This window comes from Budorcas taxicolor, chromosome 5 (assembly GCF_023091745.1).
Source record: "Budorcas taxicolor isolate Tak-1 chromosome 5, Takin1.1, whole genome shotgun sequence".
NCBI lineage: Eukaryota > Metazoa > Chordata > Mammalia > Artiodactyla > Bovidae > Budorcas > Budorcas taxicolor.
Genome location: NC_068914.1, coordinates 156,754,302 through 156,775,515, shown reverse-complemented (window position 1 = coordinate 156,775,515; position 21,214 = coordinate 156,754,302). Strand labels below are relative to the sequence as shown.

Genomic DNA, 21,214 nt, shown 5'->3' with positions numbered 1-21,214 from the left:
ATTTCCAGTTTTTTAAGGAATGGAGATGGGATTTTCCAAGGAGCCTGGCAGCCAGAGGTGGGGAGTGCTGATGCTAAGGGTTCTTTGCTTCCTCCTGCTGCTGCTGCTGCTGCTGCTGCTGCTGCTAAGTCACTTCAGTCGTGTCCGACTCTGTGCGACCCCATAGAGGGCAGCCCACCAGGCTCCCCCGTCCCTGGGATTCTCCTTTGCTTCCTAGCAGTGCTTATTTAGGAAAAATTTGGAGCAAGTGGCAACATTGTTTATATATTCAGTTTTCAGAAGCCTGATTTTATTTGCAGAATGATTAATTAAACTGCATGTAAGGTATTTATTTATGGAGAGATTATCTTTCAGGAAGCTTTCCATTAAACTGCCAGATTTAGTCTTTTTGTTCTGTTTAAGCCGTGCATACTCAGACAGTCGTGTCTCTTTTGTGACCCCATGGACTGTAGCCGGCCAGCTCCTCTGTCCACAGCCTTTCAGCTGCCTTTTATTATGTAGAGAAGGCCTTTGGCTCTGAGAGCCAGGGTAGAAGAACACCACAAACAGGAAAGATAACCTGTGTGGACAGAAGCGGTGCTGATTATCTGAAGTCCTACCCAGGTGGCTTATTCAGGGGCTCCTTATGAGAGGGAAACAGAGAGGGTGGAGGCACCCACTTTCCAGGCTGACGTGTAGCTGGACCAGTGCACTTGTCACTGACCACGTCTTACGTCCTCTGGTTTGTAGTGCTGAGAACATGGCCTGAGGGGCAGACTGCCCGGCCAGCCTTGTGAACTCTGGGCTTCGGTTTCCTCTCCCGGAAGATGAGGATACCGGTTTTGTGAGGATTCGATGAGTTGGTGCTTGTAAAGTGCTGGTCCAGTGTCAGGCACTGCAGCAAACTCTCCAGTAGGGATTACCTGGTGCCCAGCAGATCCGCTGCAACACAGAGAACAGCAGTCTGAGGAGGCTGAGAAGCGGTTTCCTTTAGATGCTGAGATTATTTGTACTTGAAAGTTTAAGGGTGACTTTGCGTCATGTGATCATATCGTCAAACTTAATATCCAAGTAGTAGACTCTTGTCTAGCTGTTTAGACTTAAGATATTTCAGGAAGAAGTGGCTCAAGCTTTTCAGACTTTGGAGTTACCTGACCGTCTTCAGCTCTGATCCCTGTTTGCTTTTTGCAGTCTCCTCACATGTGGACTTGAGTTGGGCTTTTTCCCCCTGGAACTGGAGAATTTTACAGGCAGAGTCTTAAGCGTCATCTGGCTTTCAGATCCGTCATATTCTGCCTTCCCTTCCTGCCCTCCTCTCAGCCAGTGGCACTCTGCCGCCACTGTATGGAAGCTGGAGCCCGGCTCTCGAAGGCTGACAGCACGCCTGCCGTGTGCTCCGTACTGTCCCCATGACAGGGGGACTGCAGCAAGGCGTCGCGTCTCTGCCCTTGGGAGTTTGCGTTTTGTTGGGGTGGGGGCTGTGTGTCTGTGCTTGTTGGGAATGAACGCTGCGGAGGAAAAGTAGCCGGGGAATCAGGAAGGCCCAGGTGAGCGTGTGGAGGAAGCTGTTCTTTAATAGGCTGGCCAGGGGAAGGCCGAACCGGTTAGGGAACGTTTGTCCGGGGGCTGGGGAGGAAGTAGAGGGGCCAGCCGGTGCCTGGAGGAAGAGCTAGTAAGTTTCCGTGTGGAAAGGCTGGTGGCCTGTCCTAGAAGCAGGGAGGCACCAACAGAACTAGAGCAGAGAGCGGCAGAGGAGGAGGCCAGAGAGGCTGTGAGGCGAGGGCGGCCCTCCTGGGCCAGCTTCGCTTGGGATGCGATGGGGAGCTACTGCAGGGCTTGGACACGAGGAATCAACTTAATCTTTAACAAGGACCGCGGCCTTTCCTGCTGGCAACTTCTTTTTCAGCTCCCCTGAGAGGGAATTTAAAAGGTAGGAAAACTTTGTAGGAAAACTTTGTCTTAACCTACCCATGTGTGTTTTGTAATTTCTGTTTTGAATAATCGATTTTAAAATCCTTTGGAGCAGTTTGGCCTTGTCTTCTTCATCTCTGACTCTGAGAAGGAGACAGGCCCAGGTGAAAGGCAAAATAAAATCAGCTCTTGATTAACTGTGTAAGAGGAATATTACATTACATGAGAATTACATTGAGGAAGGGAATGCAGTGTTGACCGAGGCAGATGGCTTTGGGAAGAGTCTGGGTCCTAAGCTCGGTGGAGTCTAATTTGCCTCTGTATCTTTTGCTGCCCTCCTGTGTGACTTGTTTGAATCCCCTCCTTCATAGGAATGGCCATAGTAACTGTGAACACTATTGGCGAGTCAGAAACCACATGGGGGTCAGAGATGCAAAAACTTCTTGCACACTTCCGGAAAAATCTGGAAGAATCATCACTGCTACTTTGGCTGATTTTGCATGGGAATTGAGGATGGGGGCATGGGGTGGGGTGGGGGGGGCGGGTCTTGGGACATATTTAAGTGTCAAGAAGAGGTTAACCCCTTAAGATTTTATGTCTGGCTGAAGCAGTAAGGCACCCATGTGGTGATAAGAGTTGAGTGTCCTGGGGTCACCCAGCATCACAGGTTGTTGGTAGATATAGTAAACCTGCAAGATCATGCAGGATATACGAAGGATATACGAAGCTGACTTCTGTTTTAAGTCGGGGAGGGAATAGGCCAGGGGAGTGACTGCCTCGTCATTATGTGAGGCTCTCACGTGATGTTCAGTGATCAGTCTAATACTATATGGAACAAACTAAATGAATGTGTTTTTTTCTCACCTCTCCCCCACCATAAATGGAAGACTTATTTTAAACTAGCTGGGTACTTTGTTGACAGTGGTGATATAGCCCCGTATGGTAGCCCAGCTGGACGGGGGCGGGGCTCCTTTGTTTGGGGCGAGGTCCTTACTGCAGTGAAGTGTGCTGTAGTTTGTATTTACCCAGAGTGCTTTCTTTTCCTGCTGCCATAGACTTTGGCCTCATACATATGGCCATTTCTCTATGTATTTGCGTCTTTAGAAACGGATAGGATAAGAAATAGGAAAGTGAAAGTTGCTCAGTCGTGTCCAACTCTTTGCAACTCCGTGAACTATATGGTCCATGGAATTCTCCAGGCCACAATACTGGAGTGGGTAGCCTTTCCTTTCTCCAGGGAATCTTCCCAACCCAGGGATCGAACCCAGGTCTCCCACATTGCAGGCAGATTCTTTACCAGCTGAGCCACCAGGGAAGCCCAAGAATACTGGAGTGGGTAGCCTTTCCCTTCTCCAAGGGATCTTCCCAACCCAAGGATCAAACCCAGGTCTCCCGCATTGCAGGCAGATTCTTTACCAGCTGAGCCACCAGGGAAGCCCAGATAAGAAATAAAGAAGATATAATTAACTTCACCTGGGCATCTGAATTTCCGTGTCCCCTCCATCTCTAAACTTGGCTTTGTTTGTCCTGGGGAGATGCGTGTCTAATGCTTCTCTTTTCTCCTTCTGGTTCCAGGAGGGCTGCTGGCCTGCTGCTGCGCTGCTGAGCAGTATGCAGTCCTTCCGGGAGCAAAGCAGTTACCACGGGAACCAGCAGAGCTACCCCCAGGAGGTGCACGGCTCATCCCGGATAGAGGAGTTCAGCCCTCGCCAGGCCCAGATGTTCCAGAATTTTGGGGGTGCTGGTGGTGGCAGCGGCGGCAGCAGCAGCGGTGGTGGACGACGAGCAACGGCGGCGGCGGCGGCCGCGATGGCCAGCGAGACCTCTGGCCATCAGGGCTACCAGGGCTTCAGGAAGGAGGCTGGAGACTTCTACTACATGGCAGGCAACAAGGACCCCGTGGCCGCAGGAACCCCGCAGCCTCCTCCGCGAAGGCCTTCCGGGCCGGTGCAGAGCTACGGACCCCCCCAGGGGAGCAGCTTTGGCAATCAGTATGGCAGTGAGGGTCACGTGGGCCAGTTTCAAGCACAGCACTCTGCCCTTGGCGGTGTGTCTCATTACTCACAGGATTACACGGGGCCGTTCTCTCCGGGGAGCGCTCAGTACCAGCAGCAGCCTTCCAGCCAGCAGCAGCAGCAGCAGCAGCAGCAGCAGCAGCAAGTGCAGCAGCTGCGACAGCAGCTCTACCAGTCCCATCAGCCCCTGCCGCAGGCCGCCAGCCAGCCGGCGTCCGGTGCCTCCCACCTGCAGCCCATGCAGCGGCCCTCAGCTCTGCCGGCCTCGGCTGCCGGCTACCAGCTGAGAGTGGGGCAGTTCGGCCAGCACTACCAGTCTTCTGCCACCGCCGCCGCCTCCTCCTTTCCATCGCCGCAGCGTTTCAGCCAGTCCGGGCAGAGCTACGATGGCAGTTACAGTGTGAACGCTGGATCACAGTATGAAGGGCATAACGTGGGCTCCAATGCACAGGCTTACGGAACACAATCCAATTACAGCTATCAGCCTCAATCTATGAAGAATTTCGAACAGGCCAAGATTCCACCAGGGACCCAGCAGGGACAGCAGCAGCAACAGCAGCAGCAGCAGCAGCAGCAGCACCCCCCTCAGCACGTGATGCAGTATTCCAACGCCGCCACGAAGCTACCCCTGCAAAGCCAGGTCGGGCAGTACAGCCAGCCCGAGGTTCCCGTGAGGTCCCCCATGCAGTTTCACCAGAACTTCAGCCCCATCTCTAACCCTTCCCCAGCTGCCTCTGTGGTTCAGTCTCCAAGCTGTAGCTCTACCCCGTCTCCTCTCACGCAGAGCGGAGAGAATCTCCAGTGTGGGCAAGGCAATGTGCCAATGGGCTCCAGAAACAGAATCCTGCAGTTAATGCCTCAGCTCAGCCCAACCCCATCGATGATGCCCAGTCCCAACTCTCACGCTGCGGGCTTCAAAGGGTTCGGGCTGGAAGGGGTGCCTGAAAAGCGGCTGACCGATCCCGGCTTGAGTAGTTTGAGTGCCCTGAGTACTCAGGTGGCCAACCTTCCTAATACGGTTCAGCACATGCTACTTTCCGACGCCCTGACCCCTCAGAAGAAGACCTCCAAGAGGCCTTCCTCGTCATCCAAGAAAACAGACAGCTGCCCCAACTCGGAAGGCTCCTCACAGGCCGAGGAGCAGCTGAAGTCCCCGATGGCAGAGTCGCTGGATGGAGGCTGCTCCAGCAGTTCTGAGGATCAAGGCGAGAGGGTGAGGCAGCTGAGCGGCCAGAGCACAAGCTCGGACACCACCTACAAGGGCGGGGCCTCGGGAAAGGCAGGCTCCTCACCAGCACAGGGCGCTCAGAACGAAGCCCCCCGACTCAGCACCAGTCCCGGAGCCCGAGAAGAGACCGCCTCGCCGGGTACCAAGGACACACCACTGTCATCTGAGGGCAACCCGAAAGCCAACGAGAAGGCAGTCGGGGTGATTGTCTCCCGGGAAGCCATGACAGGCCGGGTGGAAAAGCCTGGGGGGCAGGACAAGGGCTCCCAGGAGGAGGATCCTGCAGCCACACAGAGGCCGCCCAGCACCGGGGGGGCAAAGGAAACCAGCCACGCATCACTTCCACAGCCAGAGCCGCTGGGAGGAGGCAGTAAAGGAAACAAGAGCGGAGACAGTAACTCCAACCACAACGGGGAAGGGAATGGCCAGACCGGGCACCCCGCAGGGGGCTCTGGTTTCACAGGCAGGACTGAGCCCAGCAAATCTCCTGGAAGCCTGCGCTATAGTTACAAAGACAGTTTTGGGTCAGCCGTACCGAGAAACATGAGCAGCTTTGCTCAGTATCCTACAGGACAAGATAAAGGGGACTTCACCAGCCACGGGGAGCGAAAGGGTAGAAATGAGAAGTTCCCCAGCCTCCTGCAGGAGGTGCTTCAGGGTTACCACCACCACCCCGACAGGAGGTACTCCCGGAGTTCTCAGGAGCACCAGGCTATGGCTGGCAGCCTCGAAGGAGCCACAAGGCCTAACGTCTTAGTGAGTCAGACCAATGAGTTAGCTAGCAGGGGCCTTCTAAACAAAAGCATTGGGTCCCTGTTAGAAAACCCCCACTGGGGTCCATGGGAAAGGAAGTCAAGTGGCACAGCTCCTGAGATGAAACAGATCAATTTGGCTGACTATCCAATTCCCAGAAAGTTTGAAATAGAGCCTCCATCATCAGCCCATGAGCCCGGGGGTTCCCTCTCTGAGAGAAGATCAGTCATCTGTGACATTTCTCCACTAAGACAGATTGTCAGAGACCCAGGGGCTCACTCGCTAGGACACATGGGCGCCGACACCAGACTCGGGAGGAATGAGCGTCTCAATCTCAGTTTAAGTCAGTCAGTCATTCTTCCAGGTGGGCTGGTGTCCATGGAAACAAAGCTGAAATCCCAGAGTGGGCAGATAAAAGAGGAGGACTTTGAACAGTCCAAGTCCCAAGCTAGTTTCAACAACAAGAAATCAGGAGACCACTGCCACCCTGCTAGCATCAAGCACGAGTCCTACCGAGGCAATGCCAGCCCTGGAGCGGCGACCCACGATTCCATCTCAGACTACGGCCCGCAGGACAGCAGACCCACACCAATGCGGCGAGTCCCCGGCAGAGTTGGCGGTCGGGAGGGCATGAGGGGTCGGTCCCCTTCTCAGTATCATGACTTTTCAGAAAAGTTGAAGATGTCCCCTGGGAGGAGCAGAGGCCCAGGGGGCGACCCTCATCACATGAACCCACACATGACCTTCTCCGAGAGGGCCAACAGGAGTTCTTTGCACGCCCCCTTTTCTCCCAATTCAGAAAGCCTGGCCTCTGCTTATCACACAAACACACGTGCTCATGCTTATGGGGACCCCAGTGCAGGTTTGAATTCCCAGCTCCATTACAAGAGACAGATGTACCAACAGCAGCAAGAGGAATATAAGGACTGGGGCGGCAGTTCTGCTCAGGGAGTGATCGCTGCGGCTCAGCACAGGCAGGAGGGGCCCCGCAAGAGTCCACGGCAGCAGCAGTTTCTTGACCGAGTCCGGAGCCCCCTGAAGAATGACAAAGATGGCATGATGTACGGCCCACCGGTGGGGACGCACCATGACCCCAGCGGCCAGGACGGCGGGCGCTGCCTCATGTCCAGTGATGGCCTTTCTAACAAAGGCATTGAACTGAAGCACAGCTCCCAGAAGTTACAGCAAGAATCTTGCTGGGATCTCTCTCGGCAGACTTCTCCAGCCAAAAGCAGCGGCCCCCCAGGAATGTCCAGTCAGAAAAGGTACGGACCACCCCACGAGACTGACGGACATGGGCTCACGGAGTCTACGCAGTCATCCAAACCGAGTAACGTTATGCTGAGACTTCCAGGTCAAGAGGATCATTCTTCTCAAAACCCCTTAATCATGAGGAGGCGTGTCCGTTCTTTTATCTCTCCCATTCCCAGTAAGAGACAGTCACAGGACGTGAAGAACAGCAACACTGAAGATAAAGGGCGCCTCCTTCACCCGTCAAAAGAAGGCACTGACAAAGCGTACAATTCCTATGCCCATCTTTCTCACAGTCAGGAGATCAAGTCCATCCCTAAGAGGGAGTCCTCCAAGGACCTTCCAAGTCCAGATAGTAGGAACTGCCCCGCGGTTACCCTTACAAGTCCTGCTAAGACCAAAATCCTGCCCCCGAGGAAAGGCCGGGGGTTGAAACTGGAAGCTATCGTCCAGAAGATCACATCCCCAAACATTAGGAGGAGTGCGTCCTCGAACAGCGCAGAGGCCGGGGGAGACACGGTTACTCTTGACGACATCCTGTCTTTGAAAAGCGGCCCTCCGGAAGGTGGGAGCGGTGCTGTTCCGGACGCTGAGCTGGAGAAGAGAAAAGGCGAGGTGATAGCTGAGCTGGCCTGTCCCGCAAGCCAGGAGCTGAGCGGAGAAAAGCCTCTGGCCCGGTCTTCGGAGGAGTGGCGCGGTGGTGGGGATGACAAGGTGAAGGCGGAGACGCACCCTGACGCAGTCGCCGCTGGGAAGGAGCCCCCTGGTGCCATGGCATCCGCAACCTCACAGAAGCCTGGGAGTAACCAGGGGAGACCAGACGGGCCCCTGGGCGGGACAGCACCTTTAACCTTTCCTGACTCGAAGAGCGCACCTCCAGTGGGCACGCTGGCTCCCGAGGCAAACCCCAAGGCTGAAGAGAAAGAGAGCGATGCCGTGACGATTTCCCCCAAACAGGAGGGCTTCCCCCCGAAGGGTTACTTCCCCTCAGGAAAGAAGAAAGGGAGACCCATTGGTAGCGTGAATAAGCAGAAGAAACAGCAGCAGCCCCCACCGCCACCCCCACAGCCCCCTCAGATACCAGAGGGCTCTGCTGATGGAGAGCCAAAGCCGAAAAAGCAGAGGCAGCGGAGGGAGCGCAGGAAGCCCGGGGCGCAGCCCAGGAAGCGGAGGGCCAAGCAGGCCGCGCCCATCGTAGAGCCCCAGGAGCCGGAGATCAAGCTGAAGTACGCCACCCAGCCCCTGGACAAAACCGACGCCAAGAACAAGTCTTTTTTCCCTTATATCCACGTAGTAAATAAGTGTGAACTTGGAGCCGTGTGTACAATCATCAACGCCGAGGAGGAGGAGCAGACCAAATTGGTGAGGGGGAGGAAGGGCCAGCGGTCCCTGACGCCTCCGCCCAGCAGCACCGAGAGCAAGGTTCTCCCAGCCTCGTCCTTCGTGCTGCAGGGCCCCGTGGTGACAGAGTCTTCTGTGATGGGGCACCTGGTTTGCTGTCTGTGTGGCAAGTGGGCCAGTTACCGGAACATGGGCGACCTCTTTGGACCCTTTTACCCCCAAGATTATGCAGCCACTCTCCCCAAGAATCCACCTCCCAAGAGGGCCGCGGAAACGCAGAGCAAGGTGAAGGTCCGGCACAAAAGCGCTTCGAACGGCTCCAAGACGGACACTGAGGAGGAGGAAGAGCAGCAGCAGCAGAAGGAGCAGAGGAGCCTGGCTGCGCACCCCAGGTTTAAGCGGCGACACCGCTCAGAAGACTGTGCCGGAGGCCCCCGGTCCCTGTCCAGGGGGCTCCCTTGTAAAAAAGCCACCACCGAGGGCAGCAGCGAAAAGACTGTTTTGGACTCAAAGCCCTCCGTGCCCACCACTTCAGAAGGTGGCCCCGAGTTGGAGTTACAAATCCCTGAACTACCTCTCGACAGCAATGAATTTTGGGTCCACGAGGGTTGTATTCTCTGGGCCAATGGAATCTACCTGGTCTGTGGCCGGCTCTATGGCCTGCAGGAAGCGCTGGAAATAGCCAGAGAGATGGTGAGTAGGAGAAATCCCCCCGCTGTGGCTCTCGGTTACTTCCTTTGGGTTCTTTTTCTTCCACCTTCGTTTGTTTCAGCCGTACTTTTTATTCTTGCAAATCACACGGTAGTTCCTCCACAGTAAAGCCCCAGGATTGATGGTCAGCACAGGGGACACAGCTCGTGCTTTGTGATGGCTCTGAATGGAGTGTAACCTTTAAAAACTGAGCCCCTGTGTTGCATGCCTGTAACTAATACAGTGCATCAGTAATGATAAAGCCCCCGGGCCCAAATGCGGGACAGAAAATGAAGTGATTGAGACATTTGTTTAGCTTTTATTTTTATCAGTAATTTGTGTTCACAGGTTATACGGGTCATATTAGTCTCCTCCTGCTCATTAAAACAAACATCAGTGTTTCACCCCTTCTCAAACCTGTCCTCTGCCAGTTTCCTCTGTCTCTGAGCAAAATAAGCTTTTACTGCTGTTTGAGTTACCTATGGATCTTTTTTTTCATTCTTCAACATCTGTCTCTGTAATATTGATGAAATTAATACTGTGGTTGTAACTTCTTTCTTTAAAAATTTTTTACTTCCCTAGAACTACTAATTCATGTTTTTATTTGCTTTTTATCTTCTTGGGCCACACATTTCTGATGCAAACTTTGCAAGGGGATTTTTGTTCTTCAGGTCTGTTTTGTGTCTGTTTTTCTGGGGCATTCTTCATCATCATCATCGTCTACTTCTTTGCTCTGTTGAACGCTGTTTTCTTACCCATGTCTTCGCCTTACTTGATCTGGGCCACATTTAATGGTGTGCGTCATCCTTTAGCATTTTCATGAGAAAAAGGATGCCTGGGAGGCAGTATGTTGAGATCGTGTGAATCGGAATGTCTTTTTTCCATCTTCTTGTTTAACAGAAGGTTGCTTGGGTATAGAATCTAGCTGTCTCTCACTGTCTTGGTTCCTGACCTGTTCTCTAGTTCCTAGAGAAGCAGGTGTTACAGTTGACTGGAACTGCTCTCATTTTCAGGCCTTAATTTTGCATTGAGTCTTTCTCCTCTGAAAGTCTGAGGACCTTCTCATTTCCCTAGAGTTCTGAAATCTCAAACGATAGGCCTTTGTTGGCCTTTTCATGTACTGGGTGGCTGCTATGAGATCATGCCATCTGTAACTCATAGCTGTTAGATCAGGAAGATTGTCAGGTGTTATTTCTTTGATAATTTCCTGTTTTCTCTATTCTCTCCTTGCTGGAATTCTTATTAATTAGGAATTGTACCTCCTGACTTAACCTTCTGGCTTTGTCTTTTCTTTCCTGTTCTGTGTTCTAACTCCTTTTGTTCTGATTTCTCCGTGCTTTCTTCAACTTAATCTGATCAACCTTTTATTTATTTATCTTCATTTCTGATATTTTCAATAACTTTTTTCTTCTCTGACTGTTTCTCTGAGGGGACAGTTACCTGGCTAAGTTGGGGTAAGTAAGGGACCTGCTGCTGCTGCTGCTGCTAAGTCGCTTCAGTCGTGTCCGACTCTGTGCGACCCCATAGACAGCAGCCCACCAGGCTCCCCCGTCCCTGGGATTCTCCAGGCAAGAACACTGGAGTGGGTTGCCATTTCCTTCTCCAATGCATGAAAATGAAAAGTGAAAGGGAAGTCGCTCAGTTGTGTCCGACTCTTAGTGACCCCATGAACTGCAGCCTACCAGGCTCCTCCGTCCATGGGATTTTGCAGGCAAGAGTACTGGAGTGGGGTGCCAGGGACCTAGCTCCTCATAAAAACTTGGAGCGAATGCTCTGGTTTCCAGCCCTGTCTTACACCCCCACTTGCTGAGCGTTGCAGTTCCCGGCTCCCCGGCCACGAGGTGACTGGCTTTCAGCGGCTCCTCTCCTGCGCGCGTTTTCTGCTTGCTTTCTGTCAGCTGAAGCACTTGTTCTGTCTGTTCTGTTTCTGGTTTTTAGAACTGGGACATCTCCTGTGCATTGTTTGTTTCCCTGCCCTTTCTTCATGTCCTCCTTAATTTGTCTATTCCATTGATAAGTTTATCCTTTTTTTTTGTTTTAATGGAAAGGAAACAGATGTGTACATGTTTGTTAGTCTGTGATGTATAGTCAGATGAGAGATTTTTGTGTTGGTTTATGTTTAAAACGTACTTGACACAGGTACTGGTAACTTGCAGCCATACTTAGTAAGTGTCCTATCAGCCAAGACCATGGTATTCTTGGGCACTTTATACTGTCCTCTCCCTCCCACTACGCCTTCCCCACAACGCTCTGCTTTATCACTGCATTATCCCCAGAATTCATAACGGTGTCTGAGAAAAAGGGAGTACTTGGAAACTATAGTCAAGGATGTAATTAGTGTGAAATTTACATATATTTTAGATGAGAACATTCTGATTCTGCCTCACAAGGATCTCGCCTTCCCCTCTTAGACCTTTTCCCTATCCCCTTACTTCCTCACAGGATTTTTTCCTCTCCACCATCAGTGTCACTCCCAAACCCCAAGTTTGAAGTAGCTTTGGTTCTTAGACACGCAGCTTTTTTTTTTCCTGATCACACTGCTTGGCTTACAGGATCTCAGTTCCCTGACCTGGGGTTGAACCTGGGTCACGGCAGTGAAAGCCCAGAATGCTAGGCACTAGGACGCCAGGAAACTCCCCCACAGCAGCATTTGTGACAGTCCTAAAGGGACATAAAACTTAAGACCCTTAAGTATTGGGTTGCCAGAAAGTTCTTATGGGTTTTCTCGTAACAAATTTTTTGGCCAAGTCAGTACAAAATTCTTTAGTTGGTTCTGAGAGCTCAGTGATCTATTAATCATCCTCTTGCCCAGTTGATGGCCAGCTTTCCTCTGAAGCTTGCAGTATTTGGTGGGCTGGTTTGTTGTTAGTTTTTGGTGTGTGTCCCTGTCCAGTTGATGGCCTGAATCCTAAATCAGCAGGCTAAATCCTTCTCAGCAGATCACTAGATCCTCTGTCTCAGTTCAAGCCTAGTTCATAGAAGGTAGAGAATACCCTATAGTGATGTGCCCACCCTAAATCACAACCCCCTCCATCTTCAGGAGTAAGGAATTCCTAGTCAGGAATCCTGTCTTCCGAAAGTACCAGTTTAGTCTTCTACTTGTCAGCTTTGATATCCCAAAATAAAATCCGGAACATTATAACTGAAACAGATATGCTGAATGTAAGAAAGCAGCCTCTTTCTTTAACCCATCCCTCATATGGTTTAAATAACATGAAGCACATTAGGTAGAGAACACTGAAAGCAGTTTTTGCTTTTTAAAATATTAATTGCAGCCTTAATTGTCTCAGTTGGAATGTTTCACTTAAAGGTAAAAGGCACGAAAACAGGTTTTTTTTTTGACCCTACACTTCTCTTTACAGTAGAGACCCGAACTTAGACCTTGCGGTTCCACGGTGGCGCCATCAGGACCGCAGGTTCCACTGTCTCCTTTAGTGACAGGTTTCATAACAGTTGACCTACTTTTGTTTTTTAAAATTGAGATGTAATTGACATATTGAATGTTATATTACTTTCATGACCAATCTCTTAAATAAATCTCTTACTGCCGCTTTATCTTCTTGTATTGTACTCACTCTACCAGTGCCCTTTAAGAATATTACATTTCTCTTCCCTTGATCCCGTTCTATCTTTTACATTCCTCTTTTAGAACAGAATGCCAGCTTGGTATATTGAGTTTAGTTTTTCAGTACACTGCACATCTGTTTTATTCTCACAAGCCTCCCAGTGAGATAGGAAGAGAGAAGACACCAGTCCATTACCCTCAGAATACAGGATGGCTTGGATTTAGTGACACATACCTGGGAAGTATTGCCCCCAGTGATGTGTTGGTTTTTTAAATGTTTTAAAAAGTTATGCTTCTTGGCTCTTGGAACTGATGTTCCACTATGACTGCGAGATCCTTTTCAGTTTTATTTGTCTAGCTTTTATTCTCCGTAATGTACTTGAGAACAAATTAAAATGACACTACTACACTAACTTGACTTCTCTTATTTAATTTGATAGATGCTGTTTCAATTTGTCAAGGTCACTTTGAGTCTAGTTTTATCTGAGGTTTTAGCAGACGCCTTCAGTTTTGGTCTGCTCGTAAGTGTGTTCTCAGTCCTATCATGTTGAGATAAGGCCACATATTTGATTAAAGATCCATTTTGACCTGGGTATTTATCAGGTGTTTTGACAAGTGTGATATTTTCACAAAATAACACAAAGTCTTCAAAACACACTAGTTCCTCTCCCTGTCAGCCTAAGTTACACTAACCTGAAAACAGCTGAAAGCTAGAACATTCCTGTACAAACGGCTTTCACTCTCTGCATTTCTGAGTGTCTATAAGTAAATAAGGGGCAGTAATAATTGCCCTCTTACATCTAACAGGTTAACATCCCCCCTTAATTTACTTGAAACTGTGACAAAAAACGTAATTTGAAAAGTGTAAAAGTACTAATGCGTTGATTATCTTGAACATGGAATTGCATGTTAAAATGTCAAAAGCGGGTTAGTCAGTTTCTCCTGTTATCTGTAAAGTAAAGACATTCTCCCATATTCTCCCTGAACCCCATCTGTGTGCTCCGTAAGCCAGCAGCCTCGCAAGGGCACGGCCACCAGCCCAGGTCCTCCTGAGCCTGCCTTTGGCTCCTGGCCTCTGCCCTCGGCTCCAGTCTCCCGCTTCCCCTAGTGACCGTGCCTGCCCGTTGCCCCTGCTCTGCCCCTGCGCTCTCCTCTCCGTCTCCCTCATTCCTGCATTATTCTCTGTCCTCCTCCTCCGTCTTCCTCACTCCCCCCCCCACCCCACCCCCGGTGACCACAGCTGGCACAGCCTGTCCGCAGTAACATTAAGGCACCAAGGTTTGTTCATCTCTCTGTCGCCGTGTTACCATGCAGCGGAAGGTTGTGTAATTATCTTATTTCCTATTTTTCTTAACATTTTATCCGTGTGATAGATATCTCTTTTTCTATTCCTACATGATGGCCTTGAGACCAAACCTCCAGAGAAAGGGTTAATTTTCTTTCAGAATTTGGCTTTTCTGAATTCTAGGGAATCTCCTATGAAACTTGGAAGTTTTTAATCTTATTGATTATATTACCTTACACGTTGGAAGAGTTTTCCTCTGGTCTGTTTCTTTATTTCTTTTAGGGGTGGAGGGATGATGAGAGAAGCTTTACCCCTAATTTTTAAATAAAACTTATAAGGCTCAGACTATTCTTTGAAAATGCTGCTGCTGGTGCTGCTAAGTCACTTCAGTCATGTCCGACTCTGTGCGACCGCATAGGTGGCAGCCCACCAGGCTCCCCCGTCCCTGGGATTCTCCAGGCAAGAACACTGGAGTGGGTTGCCATTTCCTTCTCCCATGCATGAAAGTGAAAAGTGAAAGGGAAGTCGCTCAGTCGTGTCCGACCCTCAGCGACCCCATGGGCTGCAGCCCACCAGGCTCCTCCGTCCACGGGATTCTCCAGGCAAGAGTGCTGGAGTGCTAAAGGACCATAAATAAGAATGTTGACGGGCCACTGTATATTAGGCTGAATAATTCATCCCTGAGAGGTTAAACTAGGTATTGTTAAAGAGCTCACGGGGTCAAAGAGCACATAAAAGTTAAGTATTCATTTCAGTTCAGCACGTCTCCGGGTCCTTGTTAGAAAGCCAGGAGTCTGACGTTAGGGTGAGGTGAGGGCCTCGGTCCCTCTCAGGTGAGGGGGCTCGGCCCGGTCCCAGGGCTGGGGTGTGAACAGCAGCCCGCGCAGGGGCTCCTGGACTCCGTCAGGGAGGCCTGCGTGCTTCCTGCAGAAAGCGCTATGTCGCCTGACACACTCCTGCACGAGGGAGGTGCGGCTCCCGCGCCCCCCAGCCCTGCCCTCCCCACGCCAAGGCCAGTTTTACAGGACCCTGAAGGTCACAGGTACAGGCCAGTTTCTTCCCATCTTCCCATTTATTGGAAAGAAGTCTGAGAAGGGAAAATCCAGTCAGCTTAATGGTTGCCCTCAAAGACCCTCCTCCCCTTCCTGCCTTCGCCGTGTGGCTCAGCCACCGCGCGTGTGTGTGGAGGGGTGTGTGGAGGGGGCTGGGTCAGCCCTGGAATCACGTTGCTTCTGGGGAATTTCCTAGCTGGTCACTTGCTCAAGCCACTGACCTCTGTATTTCACTTTCCTCATCTGAAATATGGAAGCAGACGGCACCTGCCGTAAATCAGTTTGTCCTGAGCATGAAACAAGGTGCTCTTTGGAAAGTGCCTGGAGAAGGGCTCGGCATGTGCCGTGGCCTGGCGTCTGCCCTCGAGCGGCATTCTCACGTGTTGTTTTGGCAAAGTTATATTCCCGTTGTGAACTCAGTAAGTGCTGGTTTGCATCGTTTCATCCTAGCACAATTGGTGGTTCGTCCCAGCAGTGTCCAGAACATATCCTCCTGGATAACAAAGTGGCCTTGCACATAAAACAAACAGTTTCTCCTCATTTTTATTATTCTTGTGGGAGGCTCTAGTTTGAGAGGAGCAGGGATTCTGGTATGTAAGGTGCAGTATTAATTACTGTCTCATGAAATAGCTTTAGCCCACATGAACACCCTCAGGAGTTAGACTCCTCAAAGGAGAGGAGCAGAAGGAAGAGAATAAAATCTGCCTGCGCATTAAGTAAAAGCATTAATATTCTTGTGAGTTGGTAAATTTTGATAGTGATTACCTAAGGCCACAGTAAAGAGTCTACCTAGTAATAAAGTTCTTTGAATAAGCGTTTTTGATGGGTCAGCCCTATAAACGGAGCTGCAAAATAATTCATGGAATGATTTAGGACAGCCACACTCCGTCTCCCACAACAAATAGTTAATATGTGTCGTATATATGGATGGTGGAGGCCTCTGTCGTAGCCTTTAATTTGTGGGCAATGCAAATCCACTGACAGTTTCTAAGCGTGTATCATATGCTCAGGTGTGTGTTGCATGAAAGAGACTCGGGAAGGACGTGGGGAGAGACGAGCACGCTGACAGATGAGAGGCTGTGGCTTTTTTACACAGGAGATGGCAAGGGCTGAAGAAGGGGTGGTGAGGAGTCAGAGGAGGGGCAGGTGCTAACAGCATTCCAGAGTTTAAAGTGCATAGCATCTAGAAACTGACTAGACCTGGCAGGTGAAAGAAAGTGAGGTCAGTGGGCATGTGAGTGTGAGGAGGACAGCAACCACAGAGAGAGAGAGGTTGAGAAAGAGGAGGGTGATGTTCCGCTTTGTGGCAGATGCGTAGCAGACCGGAGATGCTGGTACGAAAGCAGTTCACATGAGTCAGCACTCTAGGCCTCCTTAATAAAGACTTGTTGATTTGTATTTAGCTTTTTGAGTTAATATGAAAACTAGAAAACTTTTCAATCTAAGTTGCAAGAAAGTGGAGGGAAAATAGAAAATCATGAGATCTGTGTCATTTTTAAAAAATCTCATGTAGCGAACGCTGAAAAGGTGTCAAAGAAAGAAATTAAGCTTATCATTGTAATCATTGCCTAAAATATGATTGTGGAGGGCTGGGGTGGGGCAGAAGGGGAAATTTGCTGGTTTTGGTTTTTGAATAATTTTTTCCAAGATACTGACATTATAGACAACACAGTGGAATACCGAATTGCATATAGTTACGGTGAGGAAGGGCTGGCTGATAGGTGGGTCTGAAAAGGCTCTGTGGTGCAAGGAGGCACCCATATTCTCAGAGTTCCAGAATGTAGCTTAAGCCTTCTGTGTATTGAATTGAGACTAGGCAGAGTGCATGCGCTTTACCAGTTGGTCCGCTGGGCTCTGAGGCTGTGTCCATGGACGGACACTTGCCTTTTGAGGGCCTGAGGCTGCTGTGCTCACAGGAAACATGGAAGAGGGCGGCCGGAGAGAGAACCGGGCAGACTGGCCTCGGGGCCTGGAGGAGGCACCCGGCAGGGTCCCTTACTCCCACGCTGTGCAAACATGAAATACCATTTACGGAGGTGTCACTTATCTGCATAAAGGTAAATAATAACAATGTTAATGTCTGTTGTTTTAATGCTGTCATTTCTGCAAGTGCTCCTAGACCCTTGGGCATGGGGCCTCCAGCTAGTCTGCTGTCCGTATTCAGTCGCTCAGTCTCCCTCTGCGGCCCCATGGGCTGCAGCCTGCCAGGCTCCTCTGTTATGCAAGCAGATGAGCATACATTTCTATTCGTGGAGTTTCATTTAGGGGAAATTTTTAAGATGTCCACTACTGAATCAAAAAGTGACCATTTTATGGTTTTTGATAGGCATTATCTTGTGGTTTAACTGAAGAGGATCATTCCAAACTGTGATCATCCATGTGAGTGTATGTTTTACTACAGTCTCATGACATTGGATATTTAAAAAATTTGTTTTATTTATTCTTTTTAATTTTATTTCTTGTATTGGTGGTATGGCTGTTTCCTGCTCTAAAGCTTTATGCCTGATGATCGTTAATTTAGAACTTGAAAGTTTCTCCTCAGGGTGTTGCCGTTTTTCTGTGCATCTTTTTCCCAGTCTGAATAACTTACCTGGAAATGTAAGTTACCTGTTACCTGGAAATGTCAGATGTGTGAAAGCCCTTTCTTCAGGAGCGCCACCTGAGTGAGGCATCAGGGGGCTCTTAGATGGTTTTCTCATCTATAAATAGGAAGATGACAGAGGACTGTTGGGGTGAAATTAACTTCGCTGGAGATCAGGTAGCTTCCTTGGTGGGTTCCAGACTATTCCTAGAGGCTTTTGAGTTGTGGTTTTTAGACAAAACAAGTTCTGTGGGCTGATGTCAGTCCTAGAAGGTGTCCTCCCATGTCATTTTAGTAAAGATGTGTTCCTGTCGTTAAGCTTATTGGGTAGAAGTCAAACTGAAGAGAAAATTCAGCCCTTTGGGACCCTGTCCCAGGAAGCCAGGTGTAGTCTGTGTATGCTTACAGCTGCCACTAGATTTGAGTATATCCACAGCACACTGCAGTCAAGTCACGTGCCTCGTGAGAACAGGACTAAAGAACTGCCACGTAAGCAGACACCTGAGCTGGGGGCAGCAAAGTCACAGACGTCGAGTCTGAAGTGACGCTGGTGCATTCTGGGGGAGTGCCTGCAGTGATGTCAGCCTCTCTTTTTTGTGGAGTCTAGTTGATTTACGACATTGTGTTAGTTTCAGGTGTACAGCCAAGTCAATCCGTTACACATTTATATATATGTGTGTGTGTGTATATATACAGCCACTCTTTTTAGAGTCTTTTCCCATACAGGTCATCACAGAACATTGAATAGAATTCCCTCTGCTACACAGTAAGTCCTCATTAGTTATCTGTTTTATGTATAGCAGTGTGTGTATGTCAAACCCAATCTCTGGTTTATCTCCCCAGCTTATCCCCTGGTAACCAAAAGTTTGCTTTCCTACATCTATGATTCTGTTTCTGTTTTGTAGAGTTTACTTGCACTCTTTTTTTAGATTCTACTTATAAGCGATAGCATACGATACTTGTCTTTCTCTGACTCACTTCAGGCAGTGTGACAGGCTCTAGGCCCACCTGTGTTGGTGCGAATGGCATTACTTTGTTCTTTTTGTGGCTGAGTAATATTCCACTGTGTGTGTGTGTGTGTGTGTGTGTGTGTGTGTGTGACGTCTTCTTCATCCATCCTCTGTTGATAGACACTTTGGTTGTCTCCATGTCTTGGCTGTGTGTGTGTGTGTGTCCACTGTGTGTGTGTGTGTGTGCGCGCACGCGTGTGTGTGTGTGTGACGTCTTCTTCATCCATCCTCTGTTGATAGACACTTTGGTTGCCTCCATGTCTTGGCTGTGTAAACAGTGATGCTGTCCACAGTGGGGTGCATGTATCTCTTCGAATTGTGGTTCTCTCTGAATACATGCCCAGGAATGGGATTGCTGAATCATATGGTCACTCTGTTTTTAGTTTTTTAAGGAGCCTCCATACTGTTCTCCAAAGTGGCAGCCCCAGTTTACATTCCCTCAGGCAGTGTAGGAGGGTTACCTTTTCTCCTGTGACATCAACTTTGAAGGCATTTAATTTCTTATCTGTTTCACTAAGCAGCTAGTGGAAGAGTTTTAGGGAAATGTATGTTCATTTAACAACTGTAAGGCATATTCACTGTGACTGGCTCCATGGAGATGCCAGGTGGTTCCAGACTTGGAAAGTAGTCTAAGAAGTTTAAATCTTGGTTCAGACGGGTGTCAGATGTAGGTCCTTGGTTTACTTAAGTGTGACTTTGTTTTTTCATTCAAAAATTGCTCTACACTAATTAAGGTAAGGAATAGGATAATTGCCAGATGGTTCTCTCTGCTTGTTTCTTGATAGAGTTCTCTCTGGAAGAAATCAAAATATATTAACGCCTTGAGAAGGCAGCCCCTGAGGAACGATACGCAAAGCCACCGTGTGGTTGTAGGTGGCATCCTTGTGAATGCTGCTGCTGCCGCCTCCTGGCAGGCAAGGCCCTGCAGTGCCTCAGACCTTTCCTCAGGAAAGCCCCTCCCCTCCAGGGTGCTGCCTCTCCAGCGGGGGAGTTCCACCTACCCCACCCCCACTTTGGAAAAGAGAGAGTTCCTTTTAAGGTAAATATGCCAACAGGATCTCATTGCTCAGTTCTGGAAGACACTCCATTCACAACCTTCCCAATTAACTCTCAGAAGCCCAGGAAATGATCCAGATACTCACACACAGAGAGAGACACACATACACACAGGCAGCGAATACCAGTTGTTGCCTTTAGCTCCTTACTTTGACTTGGGAATTGCGAAGCCCCATTTTCTGTTGTCTTTTTGTAATGTCACTCATGGAAGAAAACCCGTATATGTGGTGGAACCACACTTCATCACATCCCTGTTCATCACGTCACTTCACAGGCTGCCCCAAGAACAGGGACCAGCGGAGAAGGGAAGAGGCCCTCGGATTTAGCCCACTGATGCCTCTGAAAACAGGAAGAGGCTGTTGGGGAGCATTTTGTAGATCTCATTTTTCCCTTCATCCAAATATTGATAAGCATTGAGTTCTTGGGAAATTGTAACAGAACACAAGTCACTTTAGCCTATCCCAGCCTAATTATTTTTCTAGTCTTTTCCCCCCATCATTTCATTTTTTAAAATTTATTTTTTAATTGAAGGATAATTGCTTTACAGAATTTTGTTTTCTGTCAAACCTCAACATGAATCAGCCATAGGTATACATTATCCCCTCCCTTTTGAACCTCCCTCCCGTCTCCCTCCCTATCCCACCCCACTAGGTTGATACAGAGCCGCTGTTTGAGTTTCCTGAGCCATACAGCGAATTCCCATTGCCAGCCTAATTTCTTAACCTATGAAGTGGAGGTAGAAACTGAGCTACCTTGTCAGATTGTTGTAGGGATAAAATATGTCCACAGTCACTTGACATTAAAAAATGGCAAAATGGTGGTGGCAAAGGTAGTTGTTGAATTTAACTAATTGCAACCTTGGTCATATAATTTCCAAGTTCCCATTTCCTCCATCTGCTGAAGTGAGCAGTGGCTTCTTGCTGAGTATCTTCCTGCTCTTGAAGAAGAAGAGCATCCCCATCCATGAAGGTGGAGTGAGCCAATAGCTGTTGGACTTCCTTGGGTGGGAGAAACACTGGGCTGCCGCATGTTCAATCTTTCTGGGTGGTGGCGATGCCAAGGCAGGTGGCAGACTGGAATCAACCCTGCAGACTCAGTGTTTAGCTAGTTGACTAAAGCTTGATCGTAAGCTGGTCAGTTAACACGGTCGCAAAGTTTCCATGCTAGGTTTGGACCAAGTTTTCCCTTCCGGTGCAGGGTTTCTGGGAAGAATAGGCCCTGTGTCAGTAAGTGGCCCTGTGCAGCTCACTCAGAGTGTTGGTGGGATCTGCCTCTTGGATGTGGAGACCAGTGACCCTGTGGATGGTTACACTGGCTTAATGTGCTTAAATATGCCACGACGTCCCCATTTTTAAAAAGTCCTTTCTGCTGGCACCGTGTCCCTGTGTAGAAGTGCTTCTGCCCTCTGTGCCTGTTCAAGCTGCCCTCCGCCTGAAGAACCTGCTGCTTCCAGGAATAGGGTGGCCTTGCCTGGCAAGATCTGGACTTGCAGAAAGA

General features: G+C 49.4%; 1 protein-coding gene across 2 annotated transcripts in view; it reads left to right on the top strand.

Annotated features, from left to right (window-relative positions):
• The first annotated feature begins 3,471 nt into the window (after positions 1–3,471).
• TCF20 (transcription factor 20) overlaps positions 3,472–21,214 on the top strand; it is a 50,884-nt gene continuing 33,141 nt past the window's right edge. Inside the window, exon 1 of one of the 2 annotated variants that reach the window (XM_052640499.1) lies at positions 3,472–9,171. In XM_052640499.1, the coding sequence (XP_052496459.1) occupies positions 3,502–9,171 (5,670 nt within the window). In that variant the 5' untranslated portion in view covers positions 3,472–3,501. The remainder of the gene's footprint in view (positions 9,172–21,214) is intronic. The other variant, XM_052640498.1, reaches the window with a different exon arrangement.